Below are 14,743 nucleotides of genomic sequence, written 5' to 3' on the forward strand. Positions count from 1 at the left end.
CAGACAGACTGCATGGTAGAGAGGAGCACTGCTACTGGTGCAGACAGACTGCATGGTAGAGAGGAGCACTGCTGCTGGTGCAGACAGACTGCATGGTAGAGAGGAGCACTGCTGCTGGTGCAGACAGACTGCATGGTAGAGAGGAGCACCGCTGCTGGTGCAGACAGACTGCATGGTAGAGAGGAGCACTGCTGCTGGTGCAGACAGACTGCATGGTAGAGAGGAGCACTGCTGGTGCAGACAGACTGCTTGGTAGAGAGGAGCACTGCTGCTGCAGACAGACTGCATGGTAGAGAGGAGCACTGCTGCTGGTGCAGACAGACTGCATGGTAGAGAGGAGCACTGCTGCTGGTGCAGACAGACTGCATGGTAGAGAGGAGCACCGCAACTGGTGCAGACAGACTGCATGGTAGAGAGGAGCACTGCTGCTGGTGCAGACAGACTGCATGGTAGAGAGGAGCACTGCTGGTGCAGACAGACTGCATGGTAGAGAGGAACACCGCTGCTGGTGCAGACAGACTGCATGGTAGAGAGGAGCACTGCTGCTGGTGCAGACAGACTGCATGGTAGAGAGGAGCACTGCTGCTGGTCCAGACAGACTGCTTGGTAGAGAGGAGCACTGCTGCTGGTGCAGACAGACTGCATGGTAGAGAGGAGCACTGCTGCTGGTGTAGACAGACTGCATGGTAGAGAGGAGCACTGCTGCTGGTGCAGACAGACTGCATGGTAGAGAGGAGCACTGCTGCTGGTGCAGACAGACTGCATGGTAGAGAGGAGCACTGCTGCTGGTGTAGACAGACTGCATGGTAGAGAGGAGCACTGCTGCTGGTGCAGACAGACTGCATGGTAGAGAGGAGCACTGCTGCTGGTGCAGACAGACTGCATGGTAGAGAGGAGCACTGCTGCTGGTGCAGACAGACTGCATGGTAGAGAGGAGCACTGCTGCTGGTGCAGACAGACTGCATGGTAGAGAGGAGCACTGCTGCTGGTGTAGACAGACTGCATGGTAGAGAGGAGCACTGCTGCTGGTGCAGACAGACTGCATGGTAGAGAGGAGCACTGATGGTGCAGACAGACTGCATGGTAGAGAGGAGCACTGCTGCTGGTGCAGACAGACTGCATGGTAGAGAGGAGCACTGCTGCTGGTGCAGACAGACTGCATGGTAGAGAGGAGCACCGCTGCTGGTGCAGACAGACTGCATGGTAGAGAGGAGCACTGCTGCTGGTGTAGACAGACTGCATGGTAGAGAGGAGCACTGCTGCTGGTGCAGACAGACTGCATGGTAGAGAGGAGCACTGCTGGTGCAGACAGACTGCTTGGTAGAGAGGAGCACTGCTGCTGCAGACAGACTGCATGGTAGAGAGGAGCACTGCTGCTGGTGCAGACAGACTGCATGGTAGAGAGGAGCACTGCTGCTGGTGCAGACAGACTGCATGGTAGAGAGGAGCACCGCAACTGGTGCAGACAGACTGCATGGTAGAGAGGAGCACTGCTGCTGGTGCAGACAGACTGCATGGTAGAGAGGAGCACTGCTGGTGCAGACAGACTGCATGGTAGAGAGGAACACCGCTGCTGGTGCAGACAGACTGCATGGTAGAGAGGAGCACTGCTGCTGGTGCAGACAGACTGCATGGTAGAGAGGAGCACTGCTGCTGGTCCAGACAGACTGCTTGGTAGAGAGGAGCACTGCTGCTGGTGCAGACAGACTGCATGGTAGAGAGGAGCACTGCTGCTGGTGTAGACAGACTGCATGGTAGAGAGGAGCACTGCTGCTGGTGCAGACAGACTGCATGGTAGAGAGGAGCACTGCTGCTGGTGTAGACAGACTGCATGGTAGAGAGGAGCACTGCTGCTGGTGCAGACAGACTGCATGGTAGAGAGGAGCACTGCTGCTGGTGCAGACAGACTGCATGGTAGAGAGGAGCACTGCTGCTGGTGCAGACAGACTGCATGGTAGAGAGGAGCACTGCTGCTGGTGTAGACAGACTGCATGGTAGAGAGGAGCACTGCTGCTGGTGCAGACAGACTGCATGGTAGAGAGGAGCACTGCTGCTGGTGCAGACAGACTGCATGGTAGAGAGGAGCACTGCTGCTGGTGTAGACAGACTGCATGGTAGAGAGGAGCACTGCTGCTGGTCCAGACAGACTGCATGGTAGAGAGGAGCACTGCTGCTGGTGCAGACAGACTGCATGGTAGAGAGGAGCACTGCTGCTGGTGCAGACAGACTGCATGGTAGAGAGGAGCACCGCTGCTGGTGCAGACAGACTGCATGGTAGAGAGGAGCACTGCTGCTGGTGTAGACAGACTGCATGGTAGAGAGGAGCACTGCTGCTGGTGCAGACAGACTGCATGGTAGAGAGGAGCACTGCTGGTGCAGACAGACTGCTTGGTAGAGAGGAGCACTGCTGCTGCAGACAGACTGCATGGTAGAGAGGAGCACTGCTGCTGGTGCAGACAGACTGCATGGTAGAGAGGAGCACTGCTGCTGGTGCAGACAGACTGCATGGTAGAGAGGAGCACCGCAACTGGTGCAGACAGACTGCATGGTAGAGAGGAGCACTGCTGCTGGTGCAGACAGACTGCATGGTAGAGAGGAGCACTGCTACTGGTGCAGACAGACTGCATGGTAGAGAGGAGCACTGCTGCTGGTGCAGACAGACTGCATGGTAGAGAGGAGCACTGCTGCTGGTGCAGACAGACTGCATGGTAGAGAGGAGCACCGCAACTGGTGCAGACAGACTGCATGGTAGAGAGGAGCACTGCTGCTGGTGTAGACAGACTGCATGGTAGAGAGGAGCACTGCTGCTGGTGCAGACAGACTGCATGGTAGAGAGGAGCACTGCTGCTGGTCCAGACAGACTGCATGGTAGAGAGGAGCACCGCTGGTGCAGACAGACTGCATGGTAGAGAGGAGCACTGCTGCTGGTGCAGACAGACTGCATGGTAGAGAGGAGCACTGCTGCTGGTGCAGACAGACTGCTTGGTAGAGAGGAGCACTGCTGCTGGTTCAGGAAGCCTGCTGCGATCACTGAGACCCATACTCCTAATCTACAGTGTATATTCCATCCCTTCTTGCACTTTTCCAACATTAGTCCTTTCATGCTGTCTGCAAAGCTTGGCTGGAATGCTGGTGGAACAACGCCAAGACTTAATTACTGTAATCACTGATGAGCAATTAAAGAGACACATGGACACTTAATGACAAGTCTGACTGCTGCTCCTCTGGTCTGGAAGAGCCCCGACAGCTGGGTGTGTGTGCTGGTTAAAACAACACCACACACACACACACACACACACACACACACATATACACACACTTACCATCTTCCGAATGGCAGCGTTGGAGTGCTCTGCTGCCGTGGCAATGAGTTCTAGAGATTCTATATAAACAAACAAACAAACAAATAAATAAACAGATAAGTACATGTATTTATATTTTATATATTATATATATATATAAAGAGAGAGAGAGAGAGAGAGAGAGAGAGAGAGAGAGAGAGAGAGAGAGAGAGAGAGAGAGAGAGAGAGAATGTGTGTTAATAGTATGAGTGGTTGAATAAAAACAATACCATGTTGTTGACATTTATGTGTATGTGTCTATTGTGTGTCGTGGGTAAGGTGTGTGAATGTGTGTGTGTGTGTGCGTGTGTGTATTACTCTGGGCATCGCAGTAGTCGGGGTCATCCTGTGGGAGGCGCTGTAGGTAGTCTTTGAGCAGCAGTTCATATCGAGGAATCCTCTGGACTGGCTCCAGCATGTGGTGCTGTAAGGTCAGATTCCCACAACGCTCCTCCCGCTGTAAATCAAGACAACCCATCATCAATAACTCATAACAATCAACACCATCCGTGACCACACCAGTCAATAACCAATACAGCCACTCATCACTTCTAATTAGAGTCAGTACAAATCAACAAATACCAAACTCTCTCACTCCACCTAGATGATGATGAAAGGTATCGGTCAACACACGTCGTGTCCAGATGAACCGATTCACCTGCTGGGACCACTGACCTGATTGCTAAAACTTGTACTACACACAAACTGTGCGATACTTTGCTTCCCTTTCACCTTATACTAATGCAAACAATATTTATTTATTTGTTTATTTGTTTTTGAGGTACTTTATTGATCCCCGTAGGGAAACTCCTCTCTGCATGTAGCCATCCTAGCTGTGTAGCTAGCAGCAGTGGGCAGCCGCCATGCAGCACCCGGGGACCACCTCCAGGTGGTCTTGCCATGCCTCGGTCAGGGGCACAGACAGGAGTATTAACCCTACCATGCATGTCTTTTTGATGGTGGGGGAAACCGGAGCACCCGGAGAAACCCACCACAGACACAGGGAGAACATGCAAACTCCACACAGAGGATGACCTGGGATGACCCCGAGGTTGGACAACCCCGGGGTTCGAACTCAGAACCTTCTTGCTGTGAGGCGACAGCGCTAACCATCGTGCCACCGTGCCGCCAAATGACAGCCATGCTGCAGCCAGTTGGTTCTGACTCCCGGGAAATGTTTGGTTCTCAGGCAGACTGCACAACAAAGACTGCTGCCAGATTAGAAGAGACGAAATGAGAACCAAACCTACATCTGTAGCTAGCAGTACGCCAACAGGAGGCTAACAGGGTATGATTAGTGTATCATGTGTACGGAGTCCATGTGTGTGTGTGTGTGTGTGTGTGTGTGTGTGTGTGTGTACCTGGATGTCATGGATGATGGTCTTAAATGTAGCACACCTATCCATCCAGGTGTTGATGAGCTCCAGAGCATGGTCAAAGTTCTTGATATATTCGCCATACATCTTCAGGAATGGAGCTAACTTCTGCAGGATGTCTCCAATCCTCGGGTTCGAATCCCTGTGAGGCAGAAGGAGAAACCAGACATCACACGTTCAAGAGCTGGTCCACTTCAAAGATCTGACTACCCCATACAGTCTTCTGATACCAGCAGAGAGCACAGCTGAGTCATGCATGGGTCCAGAGATGATAAACGGATGGGTGGATGGATGATGGATGGGTGGATGGATGGATGGATGGATGGATGGATGGATGGATGGATGGATGGATGGATGGATGGATGGATGGATGGGTGGGTGGGTGGATGGATGGATGGATGGATGGATGATGGATGGATGGATGGATGGATGGATGGATGGATGGATGGATTGCTGCTCTCACCACTCCTCCATGCGTCTCTGCAGGGCGGGCAGCAGGAACTGCTGGTGGAAGCAGTAGATGGAGCAGATGTTGGAGAAGATTCCCTGAACCACATCACAGGGAAAGGAGGAACGGGAACGCGCCTCCTCCAGGAGCCGTGCACAAAACACCTGCAGGGGAGACGAGAGAGGAGAGAGAAGATGAGGGAGCAGAGAGGAGAGGAAAGTGAAGAGGAGAGAGGAGAGAAGAGAGGAGAGGAGAAGAGAAAGGAGGGGAAAATCAACAGCCGCTTTATAAGTTCAAACCAGCGGTCAGTGGGTCAGGTGGAGGTTTACCTGGTCCAGCAGGTGGAGTTTGGAGACGTACGCCGTCTCTGTGTGGAGCAGCTCATTGGCGATGTTAAACACCCTCTGCTGGACAGACAGCTGGAAGACAGACAGACAGACAGACACTCAGACAGAGAGACAGTTGTTTGTGATCAGATCAGTATTTATAAAAGACTTTCAAGTAGGTGGCGAACACAGGATCCACACACACACACACACACACACACACACACACACACACACACACACACACACACACACACACACACACTCCTCACTAAGAGAGTCTCTCTGTCTGTCTCTCTCACTCCCCTCCCCCCTTTTTCTCCCCAATTGCACTTGGCCAGTTACCCCCCTCTTCTGAGCTGTCCCGGTCTCTGCTCCACCCCCTCTGCTGACCCGGGGAGGGCTGCAGACTACCACATGCCTCCTCCTATACATCCAGCTGCTTCTTTTCACCTGACAGTGAGGAGTTTCACCAGGGGGACGTAGCGCATGGGAGGATCACGTTATTCCCCCCAGTTCCCCCTCCCCCCTAAACAGGTGCCCGACCGACCAGAGGAGGCGCTAGTGCAGCGACTAGGACACATACCCACATCCGGTTTCCCACCCACAGACACGGCCAATTGTGTCTGTAGAGACGCCCGACCAAGCCGGAGGTAACACAGGGATTCGAACCGCCGAGGCTCGTGTTGGTAGGCAACGGACTAGACAGCCACGCCACCCGGACGCTGTCTCTCACTTAGTGTGTGTACTATCCTCAGACTTGATAGTATTACTTAGCTACAGGCAGCTCTAGGCTCCAGGTCTTCTACCTGCCCAGGTGTTTTACCTGACCAGGTGTTTTACCTGTCTGGGTGTTTTATCTGTCGCGGTGTTTTACATGTCCAGGTGTTTTACCAGTCCAGGTGTTTTACCTGCCCAGGTGTTTTATCTGTCGCGGTGTTTTACATGTCCAGGTGTTTTACCAGTCCAGGTGTTTTACCTGCCCAGGTGTTTTATCTGTCCTGGGTGTTTTACCTGTCTGGGTGTTTCACCTGTCTGGGTGTTTTACCTGTCTGGGTGTTTTATCTGTCCTGATGTTTTACCTGACCAGGTGTTTTACCTGTCCTGGTGTTTTACCTGTCGTGGTGTTTTACCAGTCCAGGTGTTTTACCTGTCTGGGTGTTTTACCTGTCTGGGTGTTTTATCTGTCGCGGTGTTTTACCAGTCCAGGTGTTTTACCTGTCCAGGTGTTTTACCTGTCCAGGTGTTTTATCTGTACCGGTGTTTTACCCGTCCAGGTGTTTTATCTGTCCTGGTGTTTTACCTGTCCAGGTGTTTTATCTGTACCGGTGTTTTACCCGTCCAGGTGTTTTATCTGTACCGGTGTTTTACCTGTCCAGGTGTTTTACCAGTCCAGGTGTTTTACCTGCCCAGGTGTTTTACCTGTCCTGGGTGTTTTACCTGTCTGGGTGTTTCACCTGTCTGGGTGTTTTACCTGTCTGGGTGTTTTATCTGTCCTGATGTTTTACCTGACCAGGTGTTTTACCTGTCCTGGTGTTTTATCTGTACCGGTGTTTTACCCGTCCAGGTGTTTTATCTGTACCGGTGTTTTACCTGTCCAGGTGTTTTACCTGTCCAGGTGTTTTATCTGTACCGGTGTTTTATCTGTACCGGTGTTTTACCTGTCCAGGTGTTTTACCTGTCCAGGTGTTTTACCTGTCCAGGTGTTCTATAGAAAGAAGATGATGATGGGTGTGTCTGTTCTCTCATATTTTGTTTTTTGAAGCTGCCAAAGACGAGTAGAACCAAAGAAAAGCTACTTCTGCAGTCCTGAGTCCTCACTGATGGTTTTTCTGTTTTTGACACACTATGTTATAGCGTGTTTAGCAGTCACGGAGGTCAGCTAGGAAGCATGACGTAAAATCTCCAGTCAGCTTTCTTTGTTTGGTGGAGGACGCCGGGCTAGCTGTAGGTGACGTGCTCAGACACCACTGCATTAAAGATGCGGCTAGGCTGAATGGAGCTCTTGCTTTGTTTCTAGATATGGTGGATAAAATTAACATGGTTGTGGAGAAGGGTATTGTCGTTAACAATACTTTTGTGTCCAGGTAGCGTAGCGGTCTATTCCGTTGCCTACCAACACGGGGATCGCCGGTTTGAATCCCCGTGTTACCTCCGGCTTGGTGGGCGTCCCTACAGACACAACTGGCCGTGTCTGCGGGTGGGAAGCTGGATGTAGGTATGTGTCCTGGTTGCTGTATTAACGCCCCCTCTGGTCGGCTGGGGTGCCTGTTCGGGGGGGGGGGGGGCTGGGGGGAATAGTGTGATCCTCCCACACGCTACGCCCCCCTGGTGAAACTCCTCACTGTCAGGTGAAAAGAAGCGGCTGGTGACTCCACGTGTATGGGAGGAGGCATGTGGTAGTCTGCAGCCCTCCCCGGATCAGCAGAGGGGGTGGAGCAGAGACCGGGACGGCCCGGAAGAGTGGGGCAACTAGCCAGATACAATTGGGGAGAAAAGGGGGGGGGGTGGAGCCTGGCGTATTATTACACTAGCTGCTGGAAGACACTCTCGTTCACTGAGCCAGTTCGATGTACAGGACACCGGCACACCAAGCCTCAACACACTTTGTGTGCATCCAGAACTGTAAAGCTACAGAAGGTTGTGGACACATCAGGACTCGCTTTTAAAAACACAAAGCCCGTGGCTTCTCGTTCAGGACAGAGGTGTGTTCACCACACCAGGACTATTTAAACAGGTGGCATGGAAGACTGACAGGGGAGCGACTAAAAATGGTGCAACAGAATTGCAGCGGAACGGAGGGTCCTGATGGAGAAGACTCCTTTCCTGACTTCGCATTTTATCCCGCTAGTTTGAGCAGCAGGCCCATTGCTAGAACTAAGAAGTACAAAAAGATCTGATTTGTACTCAGCAAAAGGACAACAGGTGTACAGACGACTTGTAAAAGCTCCAGAAAAGTAAGCTGAACGGCAGAATGGATGTCAGGGCTCTGGCCGTGACTCCAGTTTTCCCTTGTGCCTCTACCTCCCCTCTCTGTCTCTCTGTCTCTCTCTGTCTCTCTGTCTCTCTGTCTCTCTGTCTCTCTGTCTCTCTGTGTGTGGTGTGGATGTGGCCCTTTCTGTCTCTCTGTCTCTCTGTCTCTCTGTGTGTGGTGTGGATGTGGCCCTTTCTGTCTCTCTGTCTCTCTGTCTCTCTGTGTGTGGTGTGGATGTGGCCCTTTCTGTCTCTCTGTCTCTCTGTCTCTCTGTCTCTCTGTGTGTGGTGTGGATGTGGCCCTTTCTGTCTCTCTGTCTCTCTGTCTCTCTGTCTCTCTCTCCTCTCCTGGCTCTTGCTTCACCCCCACACCTGTCTTCAACTTGCTCATCAACCCCAGCAGTATAAGGATCCTGGCTCTTCACCAGCTCATCACCAGATTGTTCAGCCAACCACCGTGGTAGTCACTCTTGCCGCCACTGCGGTATTTTATTATGTACTCGAGCTAGTTCCCGGTGTTTCCTCGTGCTAAATGTGCTCTCCTGTGTACAGGATACCCTGTGCCCTCTTCCCCAGTCACTTATCTACCTGCCTGCCCTCTGCCTGCCCCTCATCTCCATCACCACAATCACCCCCCCCCCCATCATCCTCCAATTAACCCACTTTTCACTACAACCCTTTTTGTCTGTCTGCAGTTTGGGTCCAGAAAACAAGCTAGCCATAACAATGGATACTGCATGGTGGGTGAACCGGGGGTAAGAACTGATCTTAAACAGGCGTGGAATGTTTTATACACTAGGGGTGTAAGAAAATATCAATACGCTTGAGTATGGGGATATTATCTTTTGTGATACTGTGTCAATTCTCAAAACCACTGTATGGATTTTTAATTGTTTACATGTAAAGGCTGGTGACAAACATGTTGTGTTGTGTGTAACCCCACGACCGCTAGACAACAGTGTTGTAATCTATCTTCAGCCATTTGACTCTTCCACACCAACACAACAACGTCAACTGAGACAGGAAGTAGCATAAGCACAAAGAACACAGGCCTATGAAACCACAATATATCACCTTTCTTACAGTATCACAATATATCACCTTTCTGACAGTATCACAATATATCACCTTTCTGACAGGACCACAATATATCACCTTTCTGACAGTATCACAATATATCACCTTTCTGACAGTATTGTGATATATCACCTTTCTGACAGTATCACAATATATCCCCTTTCTGACAGTATCACAATATATCACCTTTCTGACAGTATCACAATATATCACCTTTCTGACAGTATCACAATATATCACCTTTCTGACAGTATCACAATATATCACCTTTCTGACAGTATCACAATATATCACCTTTCTGACAGTATTGTGATATATCACCTTTCTGACAGTATCACAATATATCACCTTTCTGACAGTATCACAATATATCACCTTTCTGACAGTATCACAATATATCACCTTTCTGACAGTATTGTGATATATCACCTTTCTGACAGTATCACAATATATCACCTTTCTGACAGTATCACAATATATCACCTTTCTGACAGTATCACAATATATCACCTTTCTGACAGTATCACAATATATCACCTTTCTGACAGTATCACAATATATCACCTTTCTGACAGTATCACAATATATCACCTTTCTGACAGTATTGTGATATATCACCTTTCTGACAGTATCACAATATATCACCTTTCTGACAGTATCACAATATATCACCTTTCTGACAGTATCACAATATATCACCTTTCTGACAGTATCACAATATATCACCTTTCTGACAGTATTGTGATATATCACCTTTCTTACAGGATCATAATATATCACCTTTCTGACAGTATCACAATATATCACCTTTCTTACAGTATCACAATATATCACCTTTCTGACAGTATCACAATATATCACCTTTCTGACAGTATCACAATATATCACCTTTCTGACAGTATCACAATATATCACCTTTCTGACAGTATCACAATATATCACCTTTCTGACAGTATCGTGATATATCACCTTTCTGACAGTATCACAATATATCACCTTTCTGACAGGACCACAATATATCACCTTTCTGACAGTATCACAATATATCACCTTTCTGACAGTATCACAATATATCACCTTTCTGACAGTATCACAATATATCACCTTTCTGACAGTATCACAATATATCACCTTTCTGACAGTATTGTGATATATCACCTTTCTGACAGTATCACAATATATCACCTTTCTGACAGTATCACAATATATCACCTTTCTGACAGTATCACAATATATCACCTTTCTGACAGTATTGTGATATATCACCTTTCTGACAGTATCACAATATATCACCTTTCTGACAGTATCACAATATATCACCTTTCTGACAGTATCACAATATATCACCTTTCTGACAGTATCACAATATATCACCTTTCTGACAGTATTGTGATATATCACCTTTCTTACAGGATCATAATATATCACCTTTCTGACAGTATCACAATATATCACCTTTCTTACAGTATCACAATATATCACCTTTCTGACAGTATCACAATATATCACCTTTCTGACAGTATCACAATATATCACCTTTCTGACAGTATCACAATATATCACCTTTCTGACAGTATCACAATATATCACCTTTCTGACAGTATTGTGATATATCACCTTTCTGACAGTATCACAATATATCACCTTTCTGACAGTATCACAATATATCACCTTTCTGACAGTATCACAATATATCACCTTTCTGACAGTATTGTGATATATCACCTTTCTGACAGTATCACAATATATCACCTTTCTGACAGTATCACAATATATCACCTTTCTGACAGTATCACAATATATCACCTTTCTGACAGTATCACAATATATCACCTTTCTGACAGTATTGTGATATATCACCTTTCTTACAGGATCATAATATATCACCTTTCTGACAGTATCACAATATATCACCTTTCTTACAGTATCACAATATATCACCTTTCTGACAGTATCACAATATATCACCTTTCTGACAGTATCACAATATATCACCTTTCTGACAGTATCACAATATATCACCTTTCTGACAGTATCACAATATATCACCTTTCTGACAGTATCGTGATATATCACCTTTCTGACAGTATCACAATATATCACCTTTCTGACAGGACCACAATATATCACCTTTCTTACAGGATCACAATATATCACCTTTCTTACAGGATCACAATATATCACCTTTCTTACAGTATCGCGATATATCACCATATATTGACTCGTAACCCCTGTATCGTGATATGTATCATATCACCAGATCCTCACCAATACACAACCCTACTGTACAGTCCACCTATAAACAAAAGATCAGCGATCTCCAGTGGAGAATTTTATGAGGGGCTATTGCTGTTAATGCCTCTATATCATACTTACCAGTTTCACATGAATGCCCGTTCTGTGGGGCAGTGGAGGCTCTTTTTCACTGATTCTCTGAACGTAAAAGACCTGATCATTTATCTGCAGTGTTAGAAATTCTGTTTCTACATTGTGGGATATGTTTTTCTAAAACAAGACACATGTTTGTTTGGTGTTGAATCCAGAAAATCTAACAAGACAAAACGGCAACTTTAACATTTCCTGCTGGGAGCCACAAAACTATCAGGGCAGGGAAAAGAAAGCGGGGAACATGAACGGCCCACAAATAGTTCCACTATGTGTCGCTGTGCTAAAGGCCAGATTATGGACTGATTTCAAATCAAAGCAATGAATGACTTTACACAAGAGCGGTGCTGCGATGAAGGAATTTGTTCAGCACTAAGTGAAACTGTGATCTTTGGTGATGTTTTTAGATAAATTGTACAATTTTGTTCTCTAGTATATCATTAGCGCAGCTTCTTTTCCTACAGCAGTCACAACACTTAACAGCCCTTGCTGCCCCCCTTGGATCCCTTATACTGACCTGAACGCTCTGTATGCACTGGACTGAACCAGACTGGACTTGTTTGCACTGGTACATCAATCACTGTCCTGTCTGCCAGTTGGGCCACTTGATATGCTGGGGAACTGAACTGTACTCATCATGCATTCACTGTACATATCCTCACATTCACGTGTTTCATTTTTGTGTTGTTGTAATGGTTTATGGTCGCTGTATGCTTGTTTTTCTTTTTTGTACTGGAACTGAGCTACCACGTTGTACCAAAAGAATAACCGCCGACACTGTTGCGTGGCAGTAGTAAAGTATCTATCTCAGTCTATCTTACTGAAAGTTGTGTGATGTTTCATTTGTGAACTAGATCAAGTATTTTCCAAAATAAAAAAAAATCTCTTTTTCTCCATCTAACCCCGTCACTGAGGATGCACAAGCCAGTGCATTCTTAGTGCCGGTCCCAAGCCCGGTTAGATGGGGAGGGTTGCATCAGGAAGGACATCCGGCATAAAATCTTTGCCAGCTAAAATATACGGATCATAAACCAGATTTCCATACCGGATCGGTTGAGGCCCGGGTTACCAATGACCGCCACCGCTACGGTTGGCCAGCAGGGTGCCGGTGGAAACTATGCTGCTGTTGGGTGAAGGAGAAGGAAAGGGGGAAGGCATGTCCAGAGGCAGCAGGAGAGAAGAAAGGGTAGGAGTGTGGAGGTGAGGGTCAGAACTTTGAATACTGGCACTATGACTGGTAAAGGGAGAGAGCTGGCTGATATGACGGAGAGAAGAAAGGTAGGCATACTGTGTGTATTAGAGACCAGGTGGAAGGGGAGTAAGGCCAGGAGTATAAGAGGTGGGTTCAAACCTTTCTACCATGGTGCGAATGGGAGGAGAAATTGGGTAGGGATAATCCTGAAGTAAGAGTATGTCGAGAGTGTGGTGGAGGTGAAGAGAGTGTCAGACAGAGTGATGAGTATGAAGCTGGAAATCGAAAACGTGTTGATGAATGTTATCAGTACATATGCCCCGCAAGTTGGGCGTGAGATGGAAGAGAAAGAAGAATTCTGGAGTGAGTTGGATGAGGTGGTGGAGAGGGTACCCAAGGAAAACCCAAGAGAGAGTTGGTGAAGGCAAATGGTGAGTTGTATGACAGGTTAGACACTAAGGAAGGAGAAAAGGACTTGTACTGACTGGCTAGACAGAGGGACCAAGCTGGGAAGGATGTGCAGCAAGTTAGGGTGATCAAGGATAGAGATGGAAATGTGCTGACAAGCGAGGAGAGTGTGCTGAGAAGGTGGAAGGAGTACTTTGAGGGGCTGATGAATGAAGAAAATGAGAGAGAGAGAAGGTTGGATGATGTGGGGATAGTGAATCAGGAAGTTCAGCGGATTAGCAAGGAGGAAGTGAGGGCAGCTATGAAGAGGATGAAGAGTGGGGAGGCGGTTGGTCCAGATGACATACCTGTGGAGGCATGGAGATGTTTAGGAGAGATGGCAGTGGGGTTTTTAACTAGATTGTTTAACACAATCTTGGAAAGTGAGAGGATGCCTGAGGAGTGGAGAAGAAGCATACTGGTACCGATTTCCAAGAACAAGGGCGATGTGCAGAACTGTAGTAACTACAGAGGTATAAAGTTGATCAGCCACAGCATGAAGATATGAGAAAGAGTAATAGAAGCTAGGTTAAGAGGAGGAGAGGTGATGATCAGCGAGCAGCAGTATGGTGTCATGCCACGAAAGAGCACCACAGATGTGATGTTTGCTTTGAGAATGTTGATTGAGAAGTATAGAGAAGGCCAGAAGGAGTTACATTGTGTCTTAGTGGATTTAGAGAAAGCATATGACAGGGTGCTGAGAGAGGAGGTGTGGTATTGTATGAGGAAGTCAGGAGTTGCAGAGAAGTATGTAGGAGTGGTGCAGGATATGTATGAGGGCAGTGTGATGGTGGTGAGGTGTGTGGTAGGAATGACGGATGGGTTCAAGGTGGAGGTGGGATTACATCAAGGATTGGCTCTGAGCTCGTGGATGACATTGTGATCTGTAGCAAGAGTAGGGAGCAGGTGGAGGAGAGCCTGGAGAGGTGGAGGTGTGCACTGGAGAGAAGAGGAATGAAAGCCAGTAGGAGCAAGACGGAATACATATGTGTGAATGAGAGGGAGGACAGTGGAATGGTGAGGATGCAAGGAGTAGAGGTGGTGAAGGTGGATGAGTTTAAATACTTGGGGTCAACTGTCCAAAGTAACGGGGAGTGCAGAAGAGAGGTGAAGAAGAGAGTGCAGGCAGGGTGGAGTGGGTGGAGAAGAGTGTCAGGAGTGATGTGTGACAGAAGGGT

At 47.9% G+C, this 14,743-nt stretch overlaps 1 protein-coding gene across 1 annotated transcript in view; it reads right to left on the minus strand.

Moving 5' to 3' along the window:
- fgd1 (FYVE, RhoGEF and PH domain containing 1) overlaps positions 1-14,743 on the minus strand; it is a 67,449-nt gene that overhangs the window by 26,301 nt on the left and 26,405 nt on the right. Inside the window, exons 5-9 of the mRNA XM_056274157.1 lie at positions 5,495-5,584; positions 5,181-5,329; positions 4,703-4,859; positions 3,660-3,798; positions 3,324-3,382 (exon numbers count right to left, since the gene is read on the minus strand). Of these exons, the coding sequence (XP_056130132.1) occupies positions 3,324-3,382; positions 3,660-3,798; positions 4,703-4,859; positions 5,181-5,329; positions 5,495-5,584 (594 nt within the window). The remainder of the gene's footprint in view (positions 1-3,323; positions 3,383-3,659; positions 3,799-4,702; positions 4,860-5,180; positions 5,330-5,494; positions 5,585-14,743) is intronic.

The sequence above is a fragment of the Lampris incognitus genome, chromosome 2 (genome assembly GCF_029633865.1).
Source record: "Lampris incognitus isolate fLamInc1 chromosome 2, fLamInc1.hap2, whole genome shotgun sequence".
Classification (NCBI taxonomy): domain Eukaryota; kingdom Metazoa; phylum Chordata; class Actinopteri; order Lampriformes; family Lampridae; genus Lampris; species Lampris incognitus.